The sequence below is a fragment of the Gigantopelta aegis genome, chromosome 15, assembly GCF_016097555.1.
Source record: "Gigantopelta aegis isolate Gae_Host chromosome 15, Gae_host_genome, whole genome shotgun sequence".
Lineage (NCBI taxonomy): Eukaryota > Metazoa > Mollusca > Gastropoda > Neomphalida > Peltospiridae > Gigantopelta > Gigantopelta aegis.
Window position 1 is genome coordinate 44,821,843 of NC_054713.1, and position 24,724 is coordinate 44,846,566.

General features: G+C 36.7%; 1 protein-coding gene across 3 annotated transcripts in view; it reads right to left on the minus strand.

Moving 5' to 3' along the window:
• The window catches only part of LOC121390032 (forkhead-associated domain-containing protein 1-like), a 45,840-nt gene extending 21,168 nt beyond the window's left edge, over positions 1 to 24,672 (minus strand). The window contains exons 1-12 of one of the 3 annotated variants that reach the window (XM_041521732.1): positions 24,328 to 24,672; positions 20,509 to 20,715; positions 16,797 to 17,106; positions 15,885 to 15,914; positions 11,646 to 11,758; positions 11,118 to 11,249; positions 10,404 to 10,511; positions 7,724 to 7,894; positions 4,970 to 5,062; positions 3,082 to 3,174; positions 2,264 to 2,356; positions 1,232 to 1,444 (exon numbers count right to left, since the gene is read on the minus strand). In XM_041521732.1, coding sequence (XP_041377666.1) covers positions 1,232 to 1,444; positions 2,264 to 2,356; positions 3,082 to 3,174; positions 4,970 to 5,062; positions 7,724 to 7,894; positions 10,404 to 10,511; positions 11,118 to 11,249; positions 11,646 to 11,758; positions 15,885 to 15,914; positions 16,797 to 17,106; positions 20,509 to 20,715; positions 24,328 to 24,423 — 1,659 coding nt within the window. In that variant the 5' untranslated portion in view covers positions 24,424 to 24,672. The remainder of the gene's footprint in view (positions 1 to 1,231; positions 1,445 to 2,263; positions 2,357 to 3,081; positions 3,175 to 4,969; positions 5,063 to 7,723; positions 7,895 to 10,403; positions 10,512 to 11,117; positions 11,250 to 11,645; positions 11,759 to 15,884; positions 15,915 to 16,796; positions 17,107 to 20,508; positions 20,716 to 24,327) is intronic. The other 2 variants (XM_041521733.1, XM_041521734.1) reach the window with 2 other exon arrangements.
• Between the last annotated feature and the right edge of the window lie 52 nt (positions 24,673 to 24,724).

Here is a 24,724-nt window from a genome sequence, read left to right on the forward strand (position 1 = left end):
AAATAAATGGCAATAGTTATTAAAATAAATAAATAAATAAATAATGACAATAGTTATTAAATAAATAAATAAAATTAACTGAATTTTTTTTTTTTTTTAAATTATTTATTTACTTAATTTGATTAATAGTTTATTTGCTTAATTAATTAAATTAAGGAAATAAATAAATAAATAAGTTAATTAAAAAATTAATTATTATAAATAATCCTCTCGGTCCTCTGCATGTCAAGAAACTCTGATTTGTCTCCAGCCCCGCCCTTACACCCACCCCAACAGCCATCCTTTGATAAATTCTAACAGCTGCACTCCCTGATTATGATATCAAGTCTAGAACAGCTCCTACCCATTTTGTGGGTTGTTCCATGACTGCCCTGACCACATACACCTGACCACCATCTCTGTTCGCTGTATGTCTAGGAACTGTGACTTGTCTCCCTCACCACCCCGAGATCAACTCTAGAACAGCTCCTACCTGTTTTGTGGCCTGTTCCATGTCCACCCTGACCACCCCCTGAGATCAACTCTAGAACAGCTCCTACCCGTTTTGTGGCCTGTTCCATGTTCACCCCACCCCACCACCCCTTGAGATGAACTCTAGAACAGCTCCTACCCGTTTTGTGGCCTGTTCCATGTCCACCCTGACCACCCCCCTGAGATGAACTCTAGAACAGCTCCTACCCGTTTTGTGGCCTGTTCCATGTTCACCCCACCCCACCACCCCTTGAGATGAACTCTAGAACAGCTCCTACCCGTTTTGTGGCCTGTTCCATGTCCACCCTGACCACCCCCCTGAGATCAACTCTAGAACAGCTCCTACCCATTTTGTCGCCTGTTCCATGTTCACCCCACCCCACCACCCCTTGAGATGAACTCTAGAACAGCTCCTACCCGTTTTGTGGCCTGTTCCATGTCCACCCTGACCACCACCCTGAGATCAACTCTAGAACAGCTCCTACCCGTTTTGTGGCCTGTTCCATGTCCACCCTGACCACCCCCCTGAGATCAACTCTAGAACAGCTCCTACCCGTTTTGTGGCCTGTTCCATGTCCACCCTGACCACCACCCTGAGATGAACTCTAGAACAGCTCCTACCCGTTTTGTGGCCTGTTCCATGTCCACCCTGACCACCACCCTGAGATGAACTCTAGAACAGCTCCTACCCGTTTTGTGGCCTGTTCCATGTTCAACCCACCCCACCACCCCTTGAGATGAACTCTAGAACAGCTCCTACCCGTTTTGTGGCCTGTTCCATGTCCACCCTGACCACCCGTTCTGTGCGCTGCATGTCCAGGAACTGAGACTTGGCGGCATCGATCTCGGTCTGCAGTTTGCGGTGGACGTCCTTCTCCTCAAACAGAGCCTGTTTGGCCTTGTCAAGCTCCTCACGCAGAGAACCCACCAGGTCATGCTGGTCGGAGATCTTGTTCTCTGATGCCTTGAATTTCTGAAACACGGATTTCACGACTTAGAGACATATATAGCTTTGAGTATATATCAATATAGGGGTGTAATTCAGTGTGGAATAGCCTTAAATTTCTGAAGCACGTATGACAGGACTTGGAGACATATATGGCTTTGTGTGTATATCAATATAGGGGTGTAATTCAGTGTGGAATAGCCTTGAATTTCTGAAACGGTATGACAGGACTTGGAGACATATACAGCTTTGTGTGTATTCATGTAGGGATGTAATTAAATGTGCAGTATTTATTGGTGTCCAGTTTTAATTATTCATTTGTCAGTCTGTTTATTAATCTTTTAATTTGTTTATTCATTAATTCATTCATTTACATAATGAATTTCATTCATTCATTCGCATAATGAACTCCTTATCCCTAACATATAATCTAATAATATTTAATGTATGCATATATCTATCCATGTGTCCATCCATCTATCCAATCAACCATGCATCCATCATTCCATTCATCTATGGATCCATCCATCCTTCCATTCATGCATCCATGCATTCATCCATCCATGCATCCATCCACCCATCCATCCACCACCCATCCACCAATCCTTCTATCCATCAATCACTCCATCCGTCCCTCCCTCCCTCCATCATCCATCCATCATGCATCCATCCATGTTAATTAATTAAATTATTAAAGGATAAAGATAGGATAAAGATAATAACTTGCCAATGACATCGGATATCTGCTTTATCCTGTTCAGGCTGAATAAGAATTTCCTATTTTTACCTTCACAGAATAAAGCCGATATTGTACGTCATTAACTAGTTATTCTCTGTCTATCTCACCTGTCTCAGTGTGATCAGTTCTCTTTCCCTAGCGTCGTTCCTGTCATCAGTTCTCATCGACCCAGAATCATGTTTGTCCTTCAACTTGGTAATCTGTTCATAGAAACAGGTACACACATCAAACAATGACACCCCATACACACAACATTCTGCTAGTCACTGGAAAACAAACAAGTCAATTTGTGTGTGTATGTCTGTCTTTGTTGTTATTTTGTATAATGTTAAAAAATAATTTTATTTAACAACCTGGGGTCTAATTCACTAAACTCTCAGAACTTTGCTATCTTGCAGTGCAGTGCTAAAGACGTGCAAAGAGGATGCTTTGTTGTCTAGCAGAGCCTAAGAGACCTTTTGGAATTAGGCCCCTGATGTTCTAAACATGTGGGCTACTTTTTTAAAATTAGCATCAAGAGATCTTTTATACACACCATCCCACAGACAGGACAGTGCATACCATAGCCTTTGCTACAAACATGGTGAGTGTTTCACAAATAGACTACTTCCTGCCCTGTTCGACTAGGAAGATGTCCCTTTCCAGAGTCCCATTTCTAGAATCATATAATAAAAAAAAAAGAGAAATAATTTTTTTATTTAATGATGCACTCAACACATTTTATTTATGGTTATATGGCATCAGACATATGGTTAAGGACCACACAGATATTGAGAGAGGAAACCCGCTGTCGGCACTTCATGGGCTACTCTTTTAGATTAGCAGCAAGGGATCTTTTATATGCACCATCCCACAGACAGGGTAGTACATACCATGGCCTTTAATATACCATCATATAATATTGTAAAATTAAACATTACGCTACCCTGTTGTTTAAAGATGTGAGCTGAACGTCGCGATCTCGAATCTCTTTTCTTAGCATCTCGATTTCTCTCGTCAACTTGCTGATTGTTGAATCCTGAAAAAATATAATAACAACCATCCAAAATAGTTTTAGTCCTAATATCAGTTCAGTTTAACATGAGCTAGAAAATGAATGGATGGATGGATGGATGGATGGATGGATGGATGGATGGATGGATGGATGGATGGATGGGAAGGTGGGTGGTTGGGTAGGTGGATGGATGGATGGATGGATGGATGGATGGATGGATGGATGGATGGATGGATGGATGGACGGACGGACGGACGGACGGACGGACGGATGGATGGATGGATGGATGGATGGATAGATGGATGGGTTGGTGGGTTGACCGATGGATGGATGAGGAGATGGATGGATGTACAATTGGATGGATGGATGGATATTGGGAAAAAAGGATGGATGGAAAAAAAGAATGAACAAATAAATAAATGTAAACTCATCAATCAATGAAATAAATAAATGTCAACTCATCGATCAATGAAATAAATAAATGGGTAGATGGGTTCAATGAATGAATGAAGAAGTTACTGAAGATACCACTCCAGCACAATTAAATGAACACACCGCTGGCAATACCAGTCACAATTACCTACATGTACTAATATTTACAACAAATTACCACTTCTAATTACAATCTCAGTTAAAACAAATTAAAGAAATATGAAAATATAACATGTTCGTTGTTAATTTCTAAAATGCTATAAAAGCTGTAATGTAAGCACTATCATCATAATAAATACAGTGTTATAATGTAAAAATAAACAACAAATTAATGCATTTAAAGAGTGAAAAATTTGAAACATGACAAATACAGTGAACGTGAAAGCATTTAAAAGTATTGACTATTTATAGCTCTGTGATGGCCATCTTGTTTCTGAAGATACAGTAACTGTATCTGAATAACCATAATATAGTAAATACTTTTAATCTCCTATTAATAGCACTATGGTGACCATCTTGTTACTAAAGATACATGGTATGTATGACTTTATAGACAATACTTTTAATTCATCAAATAACTGTGGCAGCCATTTTGTTCCATTTCTTGTTCTGAATACTGTACTATAAACTGAAATTTGGCGCAATATATATATATATTTAAATACTGTAATAAATTATTATAATGAGTTACCAGTTACATGACTTAGGTCAATATACATTTTTGAAAATAATAAATTATTATAATTATTAGATGTAATGATAACACAGTTATTACATTAAAAGAACAAAGAGAAGATTTATAGGTATATACATTTATATATACATGTATCTATATACATATATATTACTATAGTGAGGTATTGTCAGATGTGATACAATATTTATTTCATGCTTTGTATGATACCAGTCATGCATGCTAATGCATTATAATGTTATGACAATGAGTTACTAAAGTCACCTGTACTAGTAATATATTATCATAATGATATAACCAGTATTAGTAAGACATTCAAAATCTCCCGATTCTAAATTACTCAAAATTAATGCTTTAGAAAAAAAGATATAAAGAGACCATACACTTTTATAATTAAAGTAAAATAAACTAAGAATATATTTAAAACACCATCACAATTTTAAGATATGTATTATTTAACACAATTTCCACACAGCTAATCATAACAACTGGCATATAATATTAAGACTACATGACAAATAAAACTACTTCACAAAATAGTAAACTAATTTGTTATATTCTACTGTGATTTAATTGGTTAAAAGCACTACGAATATAAATAGCAAAAATCCCATTGGTGAATAAAGACAAAAGAAAAGCAGCCACGAGCCAATAAAATACTGTAATTTGATTGGCCATATATATTTAACTTACATCTGACTCAGGTTTTGGCTCTGTGTGAGTTACTCTGGGTGAGCGTGGTGACCCAATTTCATAGATAAGTTCGTAATGCATGTCGGGCGACTCCTAGGAAGTTACAAAATACAATAACACTTTTTGTAACCCTAATATGAAACCTTTTTTTTGTAATACTTTATCCCTTAACATTCTAATTATTCACTGAAATTCATGGTATTCTATCTTTGATTATTGAAAGAATGAAAATGGTTTTGGGAGAATGTTTTTGTGTCCCTAAAAACCGGCCTCGGTGGCGTCGTGGCAGGCCATCGGTCTACAGGCTGGCAGGTACTGGGTTCGGATCCCAGTCGAGGCATGGGATTTTTAATCCAGATACCGACTCCAAACCCTGAGTGAGTGCTCCGCAAGGCTCAATGGGTAGGTGTAAACCACTTGCACCGACCAGTGATCCATAACTGGTTCAACAAAGGCCATGGTTTGTGCTATCCTGCCTGTGGGAAGTGCAAATAAAAGATCCCTTGTTGCCAATCGGAAGAGTAGCCCATGTAGTGGCGACAGCGGGTTTCTTCTCAAAATCTGTGTGGTCCTTAACCATATGTCTGACGCCATATAACCGTAAATAAAATGTGTTGAGTGCGTCGTTAAATAAAACACTTCTTTCTTTCTTGTGTCCCTAAAAACAAATTGATTATTCCAGCCAATGTCTAATTCAAAACCTAACCTTAATTGTAGGAAGTTACAAAATACAACACTTCTTGTAACCTAATAAGAAATGTATTTTAACCCTTTTATCTTATAGTTATACAGGTTTAAAACACATGATATCCAACAGTTAATTATAAAAAGAAATGTATATATGGTAGGGGGATTTAGAAGCATTTTTATGGGTTTGAAACACACGGTATCTAACATTTAATTATAAAAAGAAATGTATATATGGTAGGGGGATTTAGAAGCATTTTATGGGTTCATATGAAGAAGAAAAAACCTTCATTTTACTGCATAACTAATACTAACAGATTGAGAGCAAATAAACATTTGTGTATAATTTCTTGCTAATTGTTTTTAGTCTGTAGTTTATGGAGAAGATTTCAAGGGAGGCAACTATTTTACTTAAGCTTAATACTGGAAATGCAGCCTTTTTCACACAGTACATAAACACTTCTGAATTCCAAATAAACAGAAATTACATATATTTATTTTTGTTTTTCAATTTCTCTAATTTTAACCTTTTCCCTCTTAGAAAATTGGATATACTGGAAAAGAAAAATGCATGTGTTTAATGTTAACAGTTAATTTTACAGATAAATAAATGTATATAATTTGCTTTTATTACCAGAAAAATATAATATCTAATTGAAATTGTTACTGATCGATTTTGATTATCATCAATAGATAAGTGCAAATATGTGAGTGTGCAAAATAATATATTTGATATCCAATGGAAGGAAAAGTATATAACAAGCTGAGTTGTAAAATTATATATTATTATTATTTTCTTTTTCAAGCTTTGGTTCAGGCTAAATTTATGTAAATGATTTTCAAAATGTATTTTTTATATTTCTAAATGTAGGGAGATGCATTACCGGTAATATAAGATTTTCTCCCAAAATTGTCTATTCAGGTGTCATGTTTCTTGTACAGTAATGAAAACTAAGTGTTCAAGTCAAATAATGTGAAGTAATAAAATGTGTCGTTAAACTATTTTAAAATCTGTGAATAACGGATATCTTTGACACTCACCTCACCAGTGTCTTCCATCTTTATAAAGATAATACACAAACTAGTTTCCATAAAACTATTTTTCACAAAACTATTTTTCACAAAACTCTCATCCATAAAATTATTATCCATAAAATCTATTATCCATAAATCTATTATCCATAAATCTTTTTTCCATAAAACTATTTTCATTATCACGAGTTAAAGGTACCGTACTTAATTTTTCTAGAACACTTTTTTTTTTACCTTTTGTAAAAATCTTTTTTTTGTCAATTTGTGAAAATGTATTAATGTATATTTGACAATAAGTTACAGTTTGTTTAAAGGCTATAAGCATATGGGTAACAAAATGAGGAAATTGGGAAAATTAGGCTTTTCTGCATGAATCTAGGAAAGAAGTTTCTAGGAAATGAAAGAAATACATAAAAATATATATACATAAACTGAAAATTTTGTTTCTAACTTTCAATATTTTCTCATACTTACCAAACTTAACCAAAAACAACAATCCTGCAATCCCTATCAACATTAACTATCTAAAAGCAGTCAAAACTACAGAGTTATCTCCCTAACGAGTGGCTTATTCTACACTTCAATTCTAGAATGATTACCAAACCAAAACTAAACATTACTGTTCAAATTGCATTAGTCTAAAGCGAAAAAGTGTCTGGAAAAAAAACCCCTATTCATTCTGTTAACTAATTAAGCTTTCAAAAGTTACAAAGCAGAGCAATTTAGTTGCCAAATAACTGTATTGCACATAAAGGTAAGTAAATTAAAAGTAATTTATCATAATTATATGACTCTATTAAGTACTGTAACACATTAAAAAAACTAATTTTTAAAAGTTTAAAAATATCAATTAGTATTTTCTAAACAACTTCCTTTGTTTGACATACATGTATTTCTTGCATATACATGTATGTTGTTAAATCAAGGTAGTATATATTTTTTTAATTTTCTTTCAATTCCGTGGCACGTAAATATAAAAAGAAACTAATTTTTTAAAGTTTTAAAAAATCAAATAGTGTTTTCTAAACAACTTACTTTGTTTGACATATCTCTCTGCATCTGCGTCACGAGACCAGATGTTATATTTTTGTCCTTCTTCGTTCTCTCTAACTCGTTCCGAGCATTGTTTGCTTCTTTTATTTTTTCCGTGAGTTCGTGGCGTAAAATAGCCGCATTGCCGCCCGGTTCCTGCTGCAATTGTGCAAGCTACAAGAGCAGAATGTGTTCGCTTGTTACCATGGCAACACTCCATTAATCGAAAGAAGACACGCAAAAATCTGAGACAGAAATTTTAGGGTGTTTTTTTTTGTTTTTAAATGACACCCCAGCACATTATTTAATAAGTGGCTATTTGATATTGAAAAAGAAAAAAAGATGAAATGAATATTTGTGTAATGCTTAATCAGTGACTATTAATTAAAAAAGGTAAATGTTTAATCAGTGGACATTAAAACAGGAAAGGAATGTTTGCTTTATGACACCCCAGCACATTGTTTAATCAGTGGATGTTAGGAAAGGAAAGGAATGTTTGCTTTATGACACCCCAGCACATTCTTTAATCAGTGGCTGTTAGGAAAGGAAAGGAATGTTTGTTTAATGACACCCCAGCACATTGTTTAATCAGTGGCTATTAGGAAAGGAAAGGAATGTTTGTTTAATGACACCCCAGCACATTGTTTTATCAGTGGCTATTAGGAAAGGAAAGGAATGTTTGTTTAATGACACCCCAGCACATTGTTTAATCAGTGGCAGTTTGGAAAGGAAAGGAATGTTTGTTTAATGACACCCCAGCACATTGTTTAATCAGTGGCTGTTAGGAAAGGAAAGGAATGTTTGTTTAATGACAACCCAGCCCATTGTTTAATCAGTGGCTGTTAGGAAAGGAAAGGAATGTTTGTTTAACGACACCCCAGCACATTGTTTAATTAGTGGCTGTTAGGAAAGGAAAGGAATGTTTGTTTAATGACACCCCAGCACATTGTTTAATCAGTGGCTGTTAGGAAAGGAAAGGAATGTTTGTTTAATGACACCCCAGCACATTGTTTAATCAGTGGCTGTTAGGAAAGGAAAGGAATGTTTGTTAACGACACCCAGCACATTGTTTAATTAGTGGCTGTTAGGAAAGGAAAGGAATGTTTGTTTAATGACACCCCAGCACATTGTTTAATCAGTGGCTGTTAGGAAAGGAAAGGAATGTTTGTTTAATGACACCCCAGCACATTGTTTAATCAGTGGCTGTTAGGAAAGAAAGGAAAGGAATGTTTGTTTAATGACAACCTAGCACATTGTTTAATCAGTGGCTATTTGGAAAGGAAAGGAATGCTTGTTTAATGACACCTAAGCACATTGTTTAATCAGTGGCTGTTAGGAAAGGAAAGGAATGTTTGTTTAACGACACCCCAGCACATTGTTTAATCAGTGGCTGTTAGGAAAGGAAAGGAATGTTTGTTTAATGACACCCCAGCACATTGTTTAATCAGTGGCTGTTAGGAAAGGAAAGGAATGTTTGTTTAATGACAACCTAGCACATTGTTTAATCAGTGGCCACTAGGAAAGGAAAGGAATGTTTGTTTAATGACAACCTAGCACATTGTTTAATCAGTGGCTACTAGGAAAGGATAGGAATGTTTGTTTAATGACACCCCAGCACATGGTTTAATCAGTGATCATTAATTAAAAAAGGAAAAGAAAGTTTCGCTAATAACACCCCAGCACATTGTTTAATCAGTGGCTATTAGGAAAGGAAAGGAATGTGTGTTTAATGACACCCCAGCACACTGTTTATTCAGTGATTATTAATTAAAACAGGAAAAGAAAGTTTCATTAACAACACCCCAGCACATTGTTTAATCACTGGTATGAAATACATGATATATGTGACAGATGGTGAAAAAGACGAAGAATAAAAACAGCTGGTGGTGTATGTGTGTGTGTGCAGATACATAACATATTATGTGCACCACTGCAACTCACTGCAAAACATGAACAAGTGAAAATGTGGGTGTTAGTCTTGAAAGCAGATAAAGTGATAATTATATAAAGCCACCCCCACAACCCCCCCCCCCCAAATCAACCATTATGTAACACCTTAAGGATAGGAGCAGGGAAGAGTGTTTGTGAAGTTATCAGTAGACTTGTTACAACAGAAATACAAACATGGTCATCATAAAAACAGTTATGAGCAGAATTTACGAAGCCTATTTTTTCTTAAACACAGGTGTTTAGGCATTTTACATGTATGTAGTTACATGTGTGTAAGACATAAACAGGTGTTTAGGCATTTTACATGTATGTAGTTACATGCGTGTAAGACATAAACAGGTGTTTAGGCATTTTACATGTATGTAGTTACATGCGTGTAAGACATAAACAGGTGTTTAGGCATTTTACATGTATGTAGTTACATGCGTGTAAGACATAAACAGGTGTTTAGGCATTTTACATGTATGTAGTTACATGCGTGTAAGACATAAACAGGTGTTTAGGCATTTTACATGTATGTAGTTACATGCGTGTAAGACATAAACAGGTGTTTAGGCATTTTACATGTATGTAGTTACATGCGTGTAAGACATAAACAGGCTTTGTAAATCCGGCCCTATTGGTTTAGATGTAGGCAGTGATAAGGAACACACACACACACACACACGGATATACCGGCTAGCAGAAGTGACACACTTGAAAACAATTACAGAACTAAAGTGAATATACCAACCTGTTCTTTTAGCTGCGCTATTTCGTTTGATTTCGAACTCACTTCTTGTTCTAATGTCACCAGTTTGCCAGTTAGTTCGGCATCTCGGCCCATAATTACTGACGGTTCCTGAAACAAGAACATTTTTAAATGTTTACTCCAAGGAGAGAATAAGGTGGTCATGTGACTGAATGTGGATACCATGGAAACAATGGAAAATTAGAGTCATCTGATTGGTTAGATCAGTCAAAGGGTATGGGGGGGGGGGGAATAAGAGCAAATATTTGTTTTGCTTTCTTGAAGATTCATATCTGTTTGTTCTTCCATTTAAACATCCACCCAACCCACCAACCGTAACCACCCACCCACCAACCAACTGTCTGTCTGTCCGTCCATACGTCCACCCACCCATATCCATCCATCCATCCATCTATCTATCCATTCATCCATCTATCTATCCACTGATCCAAGCACTCATCAATCCATCCACCTTCTACAATCCTTCCATCCATTCATCAATATTTAATCTGCGTCCATCCATCAGTCTATCTATCCATCCATTCATTTCTTTATCTATCCACCCATTTATCCTTCAATATGACTAAACTGTGACCATCCATCCATCCACCAATTCATCCATCTATCGATCCATCTGCTCATTCTGTCCATCCATCTGACATTTACTTCCACGACTATTCATTAAAGACACGTCTCCACATGTCCGTGTGTCCATACCTGCTGTATTCGTGTCTGTAAGTCCGTCACTTGTTGCTGTAACTGCTGGATGAACTGATCCTTGCGGAAAGCCTCGTACTCCTGGGTGCGGAGTCGATTCACTTCTTCCGATAGCTGCTGAAGCTTCTGATCCTGATGTAGTAAAACAATGAAAGGAATGTTTACCAACACCCCAGCACATGATGTAGTTGGTGTCTAGTGTTAGAGAAGAAAGGGAAGGAATGTTTACCAACACCCCAGCACATGATGTAGTTGGTGTCTAGTGTTACAGAAGAAAGGGAAGGAATGTTTATATAATATCCAAATTTACACATTATTTTAATTGGTGACTATAAACATGGCACCACTGGTTTATATCAAACATATAAGGGAATTTAATCTATTTTGGGCTAACTACTGTGCATTTAACATTGCATAGTATATACCAAGCAAACAATTTAGATGGTTATCTTCCTTTTTTTTCTAACTCATGTTGGTACCAGCAAGGATGAAATGAAATAAAAATCAGATTTCAAAAATATGATATACCTTTTCTTGCATTAATAGTATATCCTGACCACTGATGGAAGTTGTCTGTGTTGCCATGGGTGATATGTTCTGTCCACTGAACGAGCTTGCTACTCCTCCAGTCATCCAACCACCTACAATGTAACAAAGGATCACAGTTCAAAAACCAGTTATCCAATCATTCACAGGGTCAAAAGAGATCATGGTAAAAAATTGTCTCAGTTTTAAACACAATCATTTCAAAGTTACCAGAATTATTTTAACTTGGTTGTTGATACAGATTTCATTGTTGTTGTTATCAAAACAGGTGTTCAAAAACAAACAAATTATTAATTTTTAATAATTACCACATAATTCCAAAACCTATCAAAAGATATTGCTAGGTAAAGAAAACAAATAACTGTTATTCCAATTCCAAAACATGTTGTTAGTAAAGCCCTGGCCTACTACAATTTATATAAGAATTGTTCATCATTTTTTGCAAATGTATTGATGTATAACAGAAACAAATTGTATAAAATCATGTAGCGTAGCAAAGCGATGTTATACTAAATTTGTAACTGTTATACATTGATAAATTCGCCAAAAAATGACAAACAGTTCTTATAATTACAAATAGCACAACTTATTTAGTTAATTCACACATAATTCATAAATCAGTTTCTGACGTTCTTCCCATGATCTGCTTTACATAATGACGTCCCATTTGATGTAATGACATCATTTTCTGAGGTGTTTAGTTTAAAATCCTTCACTACGCTACACAATTTTATGCAGTTTGTGACAGTTGTACATAGATATATTCATTTAAAAAATTACAAACAGACTTTATGTAATTACAAAGACAGGAGCTTGTGCAAACGGTGGATTACGGCAGTCGAACCCTCCCCTTGATCAAGCACATTTTGTCTTTTTTCAATACCTTTCCGGGGAAGCATGTCTTAACCTCTCATAAACTTCGCTAGCCACAGTTTAACCTCCCACCCTCTTCTAAAATGTATACACAAGCGCCTGGACACACCATATTTAGTTAAAATACACATAAATCAAATGACCTGTTTTACGTAATGACGTCCCAGCTGGCGTAATGACGTCATTTTCTGAGGTTTATCGAAGGATAACATTCAGTTTTTCTTCGACATTGTCCAGTCAAAATTGAGGAAATCGTATAAAAGCGGAAAGTTTGTAATTATATCACCATGACAACTGTCACTGGTGCTGCTGTTAAGTTCAAACCCTGTATTTACAACATCAGGGATTTATCGCCCAGGAAATTAGCATGAGTAAATTATACTCAGTATATTTTTTCAGGCCACTGAATGAAAGAAAGGTTTTATTTAACAACGCACTCAACACATTTTATTTACGGTTATATGGCATCAGACATATGGTTAAGGACCACACAGGTATTGAGAGAGGAAACCTGCTGTCGCCACTTCATGGGCTACTCTTTTCGATTAGCAGCAAGGGATCTTTTATATGCATCATCCCACAGACAGTGTAGTACATACCACAGCCTTTGATATACCAGTCGTGGTGCACTGGCTGGAACGAGAAATAGCCTAATGGGCCCACCGACGAGGCCACTGAATGATGCAGTAAATTAATTTATTATAACAGACATAATTAAATATATATATGTACATGTATATATTGGAACATTTTAGTACAGAAATTGGTAATTTTCATTGCCACTTTCTTTTTGGAAGGGGCCTATGTTGGGATTTCCAGAATACCTTGAAGAATTGCTGCATATTTTGCCTACAACCCCTCCCAAGAAAACCCCTCAGCTATAATACATCTAGAAAAAACCTACTACCAAACAGAGGTACAAAACATATTAGTAAGACACATTGAGACAATTATTATAATATTTTAAATTATTTTTACACAAGTTGAAATCACAGAATAGCTTTTCAGTCTTTGCCACAAGCAAAATCAAGGCGAGCTGAAGATCACTCTCTTTAAATGATGCTATGCGAGCAATCATGTGAAGTTTCAAATAAAATCTGTTAAAGTTGTTATTTCTAGGCAATTAATTTGCATGAAAGTGAGAATGATCACTCAGCTGTCCGGGTGAAGAATGAATAACCAACAGCTCTTTTGAAAACATGAAATATTATACAGCCATAAACTACAATTTCGTAGCCCAGACTGCAGTGGTGAAGCGCTCGTTTGATGCATTGTCAGTCTAGGATCGATCCCCGTCAGTGGGCCCGTTGGGCTATTTCTCGTTTCACCACGACTAGTATATCAAAGGCTGTGGTATGTGCTATCCTGTCTGTGGGATGGGTGCATATAAAAGACCCATTGCTACTAATGGGAAAATGTAGCGGGTTTCCTCTCTATGACTGTGTCAAAATTACCATATGTTAGACACCCAATAGCCGAGGATTAATAAATCAATGTTCTCTAGTGGTGTTGTTAAACAAAACAAACTTTTCTTTCTTTCCTTTCATAAATGTCTGGTGATACCCATATTATACTGTATGGTGATACCCATATTATACTGTATGGTGATACCCATATTATACTGTATGGTGATACCCATATTATACTGTATGGTGAAACCCTTCTAAACCGGACACCCTAGGGACCAAGTACAATGTCCGGTTTAAGAGGTATCTCATTTAGAGAGGTTAATTTCTGTACTGATTTTTAAAAAAGGTCCGTGAAAAATGTCTGGTTTTGGGGGAATTCTGGTTTACAGAGGGTCCGGTTTTGAGAGGTTTCTTTATATGTGGGTTCTTTTAAACATCAAATTCAATTTTAACATTTTGGAAAAAAAATTCATTCTAAACCTGACTATTATCTTTTGCTAAACTTTCGACATGTTGTATTCCTCTTGAATAATACAATTTGTTTTCCGTAATTATTTCTAGACTGATCTGCTTAAATGTTTAAAGATGGCTATTTCTGGCAACATTTTATTGTTGTGTAATCTAATGTCTGCTTAGTTGATTTGGTTTATGGACAAGTGAAGACCAAATACTGCAGTTGATTAATATATACTGTACAAAATTAACTAGAGCCAGCAGACATTTTTGGCTTCTTGTTTTTTAAAACAGGGTTAAAAAAAATATATAAAAAATTCCATTATAAAAATAAAAAATTCTTCCATTATAAGGTGTCGATGTTGTGGTACATTCTTAAACATAATGTTTTAAAGAACAATTTAGAGCCAACAAAATGACAAGCATCATTACAAACCTACATGTAACAAATGATTTCTGCAGGTATCAAGAGTCGTATTTTACTTAAACAAGGTCTATCGGTTATCTGTAATCAAAACTTGCTAAACAAATATGACACCAGTAAAGAATGACCAAATTTATTTTGGCTCTTAATTAATTTTGTTGAGTAAATATGACCTCTTTCTCAGGTTCAGTGAAGCCATTTTTCATGGTTCTTTTTAAAATATCAATACAGGACAGGTACTCTCTAAACAGGACATCCATTAAAACTGGACATTTTATTTGATCCCATGGGTGTCCAGTTGGGAAGGGATTCATTATAATTAAAATTAGGTGTGCCAACACTGGATCTGAGTAACATTATTAACGTGTCTATATCCAATAAATGTTCAGGCACCACTGGATCCAAAACAGTTTTGACAATGACAAAAAATGCTATCGCTACCACTAGCTAGAACTAAATATCTAACACAAACACAAACAACACAACCAAATAACTACCCTATAACATTCAGTAATATTTACTACTCAACGAACCAACATAACTTTGGAAAATTACTTAATTATATTGAGTTTGTTTTTGTTTATTTTTTAATGGAATTCAATTTTTTTTTAATACGATGAAATATTTTAAAAAGAATATATTAAAAAATAACAGTGATAAAAATATGTATTTATTTAGCATCACCAGAACACATGATATAGTTAAGATGAGATATTTGAAACACAATACAGTGAAACCTCTCAAAACTGGACCCTCTGTAAACCGGAATTCCCCCATAAATGGACATTTTTCATGGTCCGTTTTTAAAAATCAGTACATAACTTAACCTCACTAAACCAGATACCTCTTAAAACCGGACACTTTACTTGGTTCCGAGGGTGTCCGGTTTAAAGGGGTTTCACTGTATATGTTTTGTAAATGATATATTTAATTTCTTTGACACTACAGTTCTAGATGAAAGTTAATGCAAAGCCTTAATTATTTAGAAAAATATAACAAATTTTCAAAAATACTAAAACACACAAAAGCAATTAAAAGACAAAATTAATTAAAATATCAAACCTGGGCCGTTTGCCTTTGGTAGTGATGGATCTGCATTGTCAAATAGAAAGCTATATTTTTAGCAAGCTGATCACCTACAAGCCAGTAAGTTATATACACAAATATACAAGAGATCGACATATTTTTTTATTTGTAAGCATTGTCTTAACAAGGAATTAACAATGGGAAGATGATTACAAATTTCACCTGACATAACCTTTTACTTAGAAATACCATACAAGACATGCACCAAAATATCTGTTTCATTAATAAAGTCTGCTCTGTAGATCTTCATTACACAAATACATAAAGTACTGAAATGCCTTTTGAAATATTTCTTTCATGATTACTAGGAGGTTCACCTATGTAGGATGTAATGACACCACTAGAGCACATTGATTAAGTAATCATTAGCTATTGGATGTCAAACTTTTGGTAATTCTGACAGTTACAGTCATTAGAGAAAACCCACTACATGTTTCCAAGGGATCTTTTATATGCACTTTCCCACAGACAGGAAAACACATACCACGGCCTTTGACCAGTTATGCTGCTCTGGTTGGAACGAGAAAAAACCCAATCAGTTCAATGGATCCACAAAGGTTGTTGGATCCTGCAACGCAAGCACCTGAAGCGAGCACTCAACCGACTGAGCTAAATTCTGTCCACAAGAAATGCTGCCACTTAATTATATAAAAGAACAATGAGATGATGCTCCAACATAATTTGGATAACTCAATATTTTTTTTATTCACATCACCTCTCAATATTGTTGTCTTTTTCACAGAATATATTGTGTCACAGAAATTGTATTGAACTGCATGGAGTAATTAATGGTGGTGTGTATCCACAATGAATAAGAAGACTAAATACCTTTAATAAAATACACTAAACTCTAAAGTTGAAATGGTCTCTTTAGAAGAATACAATTACCTGATGTATTTCTTGACACAGGTGATCCTACAGTATTAGATGCAGAAATAGCCTGGAATCTCGGATCCACGGTCGACCTTCGCGTGGCTGACCCTGCAGACAAAGGTCGTGACCTCAGAGGAGGTCGTGGCAGAGGGACCCCTGGTTGCCGTGGCCCCAGTATAGCCGATGTGACTTGCCCGCTCGGTTGACTCAGGTAGGGAAGTCCCTGTGTGGTGGTTTGCAGTTGTTGTTGGTAAAGTGTATATGCGGGCTGTTCGTAAACAGGAATCGTCCATGGTGGTCGGGACTGGACAGAAGAATATGCAATCTACAAATAAAGGAATATTTGTTTGACACCTCGGTACATTTTAAACTATGGCTATTTGGTGTCAAATATATAGCTATTTCAACATTTTGTAGAAAGTAAGTTTGAGAGATGGAGAGGGAGATGGACAGGAAGAGAGAGAGAGAGAGAGAGAGAGAGAGAGAGAGAGAGAGAGAGAGAGAGAGAGAGAGAGAGAGAGAGAGAGAGAGAGAGAGAGAGAGAGAGAGAGGAGGGAAATAGGGAGGTTGATAGGGAGGGAGGGACATAGAGAGAGAGTGGGGAGAGAGATAGAGTGGGGAGAGAGAGAGAGAGAGAGAGAGAGAGAGAGAGAGAGAGAGAGAGAGAGAGAGAGAGAGAGAGAGAGAGAGAGAGAGAGAGAGAGAGGGAGGGAGGGAGAGGAGGGAAATAGGGAGGTTGATAGGGAGGGAGGGACATAGAGAGAGAGTGGGAAGAGAGAGAGAGAGAGAGAGAGAGAGAGAGAGAGAGAGAGAGAGAGAGAGAGAGAGAGAGAGGAGAGAGAGAGGAGGGAAATAGGGAGGTTGATAGGGAGGGAGGGACATAGAGAGAGAGTGGGGAGAGAGAGAGAGTGGGGAGAGAAAGAGCGGGATGGTGGAAACCCACTACCACAATATAGGTTATTAATAGGATATTGTCTGTCCCTCCCCCATTGCTCTCTATTGTATGAAATCCTAAAGAAATCTTATTAATCCAGGAATAACATAAAAAAACACCACTGGATTAGCAATCAATGATTATTGATCAGACCGATGTAACAATGGCTGTTAATATTTTATTGATGCTAACACCCTGTTGTTGACACATGAGCAAATTAACCAGCTTGTGACATGCAATGTTCTGTAAATCAATACGAAGACCATCCAATAAAAATAATTTAGCTGTGATCGCAAATCCCAATTCTGCCACCACGCCAAAAAGAAGTCATCACCATGCTGACGTGCATGTGTGTCCAGGACAGCATGCTTGAACCTAAATTGGATTCCAGCCTGCAATAATGCAGATCTTTTACAGCTGCAAATGATACTTTAAGTTTGTGGTTTCACATTTCAGTATTCATATTAAGTATGAAAATGCATGCCATGACATGTACATGTACATATATATATATATATATATATATATACACACACATATAAATAATAATTTTATGTAGTCTGTGCAGTGGCATAATGTCGTATATACACACACAAAAGAGATTACTTCTAACAATGCATGCATCAATAACAAAAGATTTTTTTTTTTAAAACACAATACCTTAAGGTGGTGTTCACACAATGTAACTTGCAGATTACTTGGTTACAAGCAATAGGGCAAAATATTAGCAAAGATACAGGGACACATTTTATCTCTCTTCACATTACAATCTCAACAGGATAGCAGTTTGTCTGGGTGCCACTTACCACCCACTCACCCCACCCATACCGTCCATATAAAATACTGGCCATGCCAGTGGGCTTATGTAAGAATATGACGGACTGAAAGCTTTAAAGGCATATTGTCACAGACCACGGACCTATTTAATGGTCTAACAAAGTATTACCTGAACAAAAATAATTTGATTTGTTCCTAAATGTACTTTATTCAACCATCTTCATAACCACCATACTCCATTTATTAATGATATTTTGTAAAAAGAATTGAATTACGGCAAAGGTCCATAATTAAAAAACTAAAATTGCCGAGAGGGATGACATGGATTTCACTCCATCACGGTTCAGTTAAATTGATGCAATAGCTAGATTTGGTTTCCAACAATTAATGTAATTTTTAGTTATTATCCATTTTTAGAGAAATAATGTCTTAAAATCCCTGACAGTATGCCTTTAAATGTCTCACCTGCCATAAAAAGTTTGGTGCACGGTGATGAACATCTGTATGTGTTCAACTAAAAACCAAGTTTTACAGTAGCCAGATTAGCCAACTGTAATTTGTTCTAATACTAAATGGCTACAACATGTCGTATATGGCAAATATAGCTACCATAAATCGCCACCTACAATAATAATAAACACACTGAGCAGGAAACATTTAGTTTTTAAAATCTTCATTAGTGATATTTCTAAGTCAGCTGAAAATTAGTCAGCAACTACTGTTTAATGTAGCAAATCACGCTGCAATACTCAACAAAATGTTCCCTAGAATTTTTATAAAATCCACTAACCATTGGATCAGTGATTTAAAACATTTACTAGCCACAATTAAAAATTCACCAGCCCTACTTTACTTAAAGTTAATACAATTTTACTAAGTACTAGTAATAATCCAATATGTTACCTAAAGAGGGAGATAGAGCTTAAAACACTAACATTGATGGGTTGGGTGTGGGAAGGATATTTATATTTACAAAACAGACGTAACTGCAACATTTGACAAAAAAAATTCACTAGCCATCGGGCATGTCAATAGTTATTTACTAGCCCAACATTGAATATCATTAGCCATGGGAGTGGGGCTACCATAATCTAGAAGTCCTGTCTGGCATGACAATAGTAGTTATTTACTAGCCCAACACTGAATATCACTAGCCACAATAATCTAGAAGTCCTGCTGCTGAGTAATATAATTTGTCCTAATTAATATACCAAGCTAGCTACTGGGGGTTTGTTCTCTGTGTGTAGTTCATATGGCATGCTGTTGAACCTGAAACCACTTTCATTTGGGAAGTGGCCTATGTTCGGACCCACAGAATAATCATTAAATCCCTTGCTACCTACCAGGGGTTTGATTTCTATGTGCAGTTTGTACGGTTTGCCCCTCCAGAGTATATAATTTACTATGATAGTAATACAAGCTACCTACCAGGGGTTTGCTCTCTATGTGCAGTTTGTACGGTGTGCCCCTCCAGAGTATATAATTTACTATGATAGTAATACAAGCTACCTACCAGGGGTTTGATTTCTATGTGCAGTTTGTATGGTGTGCCCCTCCAGAGTATATAATTTATTATGATAGTAATACAAGCTACATACCGGGGGTTTGCTCTCTATGTGCAGTTCGTACGGTGTGCCCCTCCAGAGTATATAATTTACTATGATAGTAATACAAGCTACCTACCAGGGGTTTGATTTCTATGTGCAGTTTGTACGGTGTGCCCCTCCAGAGTATATAATTTATTATGATAGTAATATAAGCTACCTACCAGGGGTTTGATTTCTATGTGCAGTTTGTGCCCCTCCAGAGTATATAATTTATTATGATAGTAATACAAGCTACATACCGGGGGTTTGATTTCTATGTGCAGTTTGTATGGTGTGCCCCTCCAGAGTATATAATTTATTATGATAGTAATACAAGCTACATACCGGGGGTTTGATCTCTATGTGCAGTTCGTACGGTGTGCCCCTTCAGAATATATAATTTATTATGATAGTAATACAAGCTACTTACTGGGGGTTTGTTCTCTATGTGCAGTTCATACGGCGTGCCGTTGTACCCGAAGCGGATGATGTCACCGGGGGCAAGTCTGACCGCGGCATTCTGAACCCGGGTATCGTTCACGTACGTGCCCTGTGCAGAGTTCAAGTCCTGTAAGACGAAACATTCGTCCTGCTCCATGAACTCAAGCACCGCGTGTTGGTAGTCCACCCCGGGAAGCTGGAAATAAAACATAGTATTAATTATACAGCTGTTTTATGTGTTCTATCACAGCGTGTTGGTAGTCCACCCTGGGGAGCTGGAAATAAAATACAGTATTAATTATACAATGTGTTCACACAGCGTGTTGGTAGTCCACCCCGGGAAGCTGGAAATAAAACATAGTATTAATTATACAGCTGTTTTATGTGTTCTATCACAGCGTGTTGGTAGTCCACCCTGGGGAGCTGGAAATAAAACACAGTATTAATTATACAGCTGTTTTATGTAATCTATCACAGCGTGTTGGTAGTCCACCCTGGGGAGCTGGAAATAAAATACAGTATTAATTATACACTTGTTTTATGTGTTCTACTGTAGTAATTATACACTTGTTTTATGTCCTCTATTACAGCGTGTTGGAAATAAAATATACTGTTGGCAATCAGTCACAATTGCATCATTGATTATTGGCTATAATCAGTTTAAACCAATCGATCAACTTTCGAATACACAATCAGTTATGTATGATAAGGACAGGCATCAAAATAAACAATAACGGTTGTACAGGTTAGCAGGATACCACATCAAATATGTCGTGAAGAGTTAATTGTTCTTTACAAAATTACATTAAACAGTGGGAACATCACCTAAAAGTTTGAACAATTGTGTGTTATTCAAATAAAAGATGGGTGGCTCTATGCATTCATTCATTTATCCATCCATTCACCCATTTTACATATGCATAAAAACAAATGGAAACCCCAACATATTTACATCAATTCCATGTTCAAAAGTGTAGGAACAATTACAGTTAGCAGTTCAAGCAATAATCAATTATGTATTTTTATAATCAATCATCACATCAGTAAAGCCCAACAGATCAATTTTCATTTATAATCTATTAATGAAACGTAAAGATTTTTTATTCAATAACTTACCCATAATATTCATGTCATAAACCAATGTGATAATTTAGTGTATTAGCACAGTTAAAAAGGTATGCAAATTTCTAGGTAATAATGTGTTACTGTGAATGGGTCATTTGTTTGGCTAAAGAAAAAAAGAAAGAAATGTTTTATTTAACGACGCACTCAACACATTTTATTTACGGTTATATGGCGTCAGACATATGGTTAAGGAACATACAGATATAGAGAGGAAACCCGCTGTCGCCACTTCATGGGCTACTCTTTTCGATTAGCAGCAAGGGATCTTTTATATGCACCACCCCACAGACAGGGTAGTACATACCACGGCCTTTGATATATCAGTTGTGGTGCACTGGCTGGAATGAGAAATAGCGCAATGGGGCCACAGATGGGGATTGATCTCACACCGACTGCACATTGAGCAAGCGCTGTACCACTGGGCTACGTCCCACCCTTGTTTGGCTATATCCCGCTCATTTAAACTATGGCTAATTGATGTCTACCATGGATATTTCAACATTTGGTCAACAAAGAAACGGAGAGGAAACCCACTGCCACCACATAGGCTACTCCTATCAATAAAGCAAAGGGTATTTTACGTGCACCAGGTGTGGGGCACTGGTTGGAATGGGAAAAACATTAATATATTGAGGGCGACCAATCCTATGATTCATCATCTTTCCTATAAATAAAGCAAAGGGTATTTTATGTGCACCAGGTGTGGGGCACTGGTTGGAATGGGAAAAAGATTAGTCCATTGAGGGTGACCAATCCTATGATTCAACATCCTTCAGGCGAGCACTCTACCACTCTGATCTATATCCTGACCTTGTAATGTAAATGAATGAATCAATAAATGATACATCAGCACAAAATAACACATATTGGATGACAAACACTAACAGGAATGATTAATTTTTCCTCTTAATTAGATTATGGAGAGCTGTTTAAGATATTACCATATTTCATTTCAACTTATTTCCCTGCTTATATCTAATTAAGGTTCAAGCACGTTGTCCTGGGCACACATACCTCAGCTATTTTGGGCTGTTTGGGCTGTCTGTCCAGGACAGTGGGTTAATTGTTAGTTGTTTAGTGGTTAGTAAAAGAAAAGCGGGTGTAGTGGCCTTACACCTACCTACCGAGTCGTAAAAACTCGCTCTGAGTGGAAGCCAGTTACGGGCTGCGAACCCTGTACCTAACCAGCCTCATGTCCGATGGCTTAACAACAATGCCACCTAGGTCAGTTACCATATTGATCCTGATCATATAAATTTACAGGCTAAAGTGAGCTAACAATTACTGTCCTTGAACTAGTCTCAGGGGAGTGAATGGTGGATAGCAGGATTGATAGCTCAGGCCCGTACTTACTGAAGGCTGTGACTAAAGGTTGTACCCCCACCCCCATCCAGCAGTCTTCCCTACAGACCTATAGCACTGGTGAGGTTTGATATCAAATATCTAACAAACGTGAATGTGTTATCAACATCCAGAATTCCCTGATGTCAGCACATTCATAATTTAGTGTAACACTGGACTTCCCATTCATTTCATTTCAACTTATTTTTGTGCTTATATCTAATTAAGGTTCAAGCACTTCCCAAAGCATTCTCTGGTGAATACTGATATCTGACCCGTACATTTGGAGCCACTGTAGGCGCAGGCGTGGTTTTAAACCAGGGGGTGTAGTTCGGTGGTAAAGTGCTTGCCTTGGATGTAACGGGCTGAAGGATCAGAGCTGAACAAATCTTGGGGGTTTTGGGTTTTTTTTTTTTTTTATCTCAACCAGTACTCCATGACTGGTACATCAGAGGTCAAGGTATTTGAATGGGGCAAGGCAGAAATAGCAGGGTAAGGGGTAATTCATATAGATAAATCAAGGTTTATCTTGAACTAGCTGAGGGGTAGATTTTGTTTTAGTATTGTACAGGAAGGAAATATTTTATTTAATGACACACTCAACACATTTTATTTACAGTTATTTGGCATCGGACTTATGGTTAAGGACCAAACAGATATTGAGGGAGGAAACCTGCTGTCACCACTTCATGGGCTACTCTTTTTGATTAGCAGCAAGGGATCTTTTGTATGCACCATCCCACAGACAGGATAGTACCTTCCACAGCCTTTGTTACACCAGTTGTGGAGCACTGGCTGGAACAAGTTTTAGTATATTAAAAGTTACTGCATGGTATTTGGAATCTGTTTCATAGGAATTACTATAATGGATAAAATCAGTTATTAAAAATGTAAGACTTCACTGCCAATGAATCTTGCTGTCACTGCAAATATCTGCCATATTTTAACACGGGCATCGGAAGATGACAGCGAGAGAAGGGGGTGGGAGCATCTATATACTTATTTCATTTTCATTGCCAAAGCATTATCTACATAGTTAGGAGAACAGTCCCCCTGTCACCCCATCCCTACTCACGATGCTCAACCACACTCCTAGTTCATACCACACTCCCTAGTTACCATCCTGGCCTATATTTATTATTCAAATTTGTTATCTATTATTATTGGAAGCTATGCAGTCAACAATTTATTAATAAATAGACACTATTTTATCAAGTTTACATGACAATTTCATAATCCTGCAACGTATTTCGATACTAGAACGGTTTTCGATCCCTAACAAATACACCCCGTATTAACCCAATGTAATAAACTATTGGACCTCCTACACTACGCCCAGTACCTGTATATTCAAATCACAACTGTCTCGTCCAACTGTCGTCACCTTGGGGGAAAGGGGGAACATCATCCCCTCGCCACCTTTTAGGAATGCCTTCATTGTGCGAATGTCAAAATATTAAACAAAACGTCAGTAGTGTCCAAACTGCCTCTTTTACGGGGTCGGCAGGACTTCGGAAAAGTGCAAGTGCCCGTTACGTTTTCACTGTGATAATATTTGTAATCCGTTCATTAATTAGGATGATAGTCCATCGTTTTGTTTGATACACACGTCTAGATAACAAATGTGACAGTTAAATTTCGTTGAAATTATCCCTCCATCATAAAAACCCGAACAAACACGCATGTCTCGAATCACCATCACAACGGTCAAAACAACAGCTTGGAGACTGTAAACAATA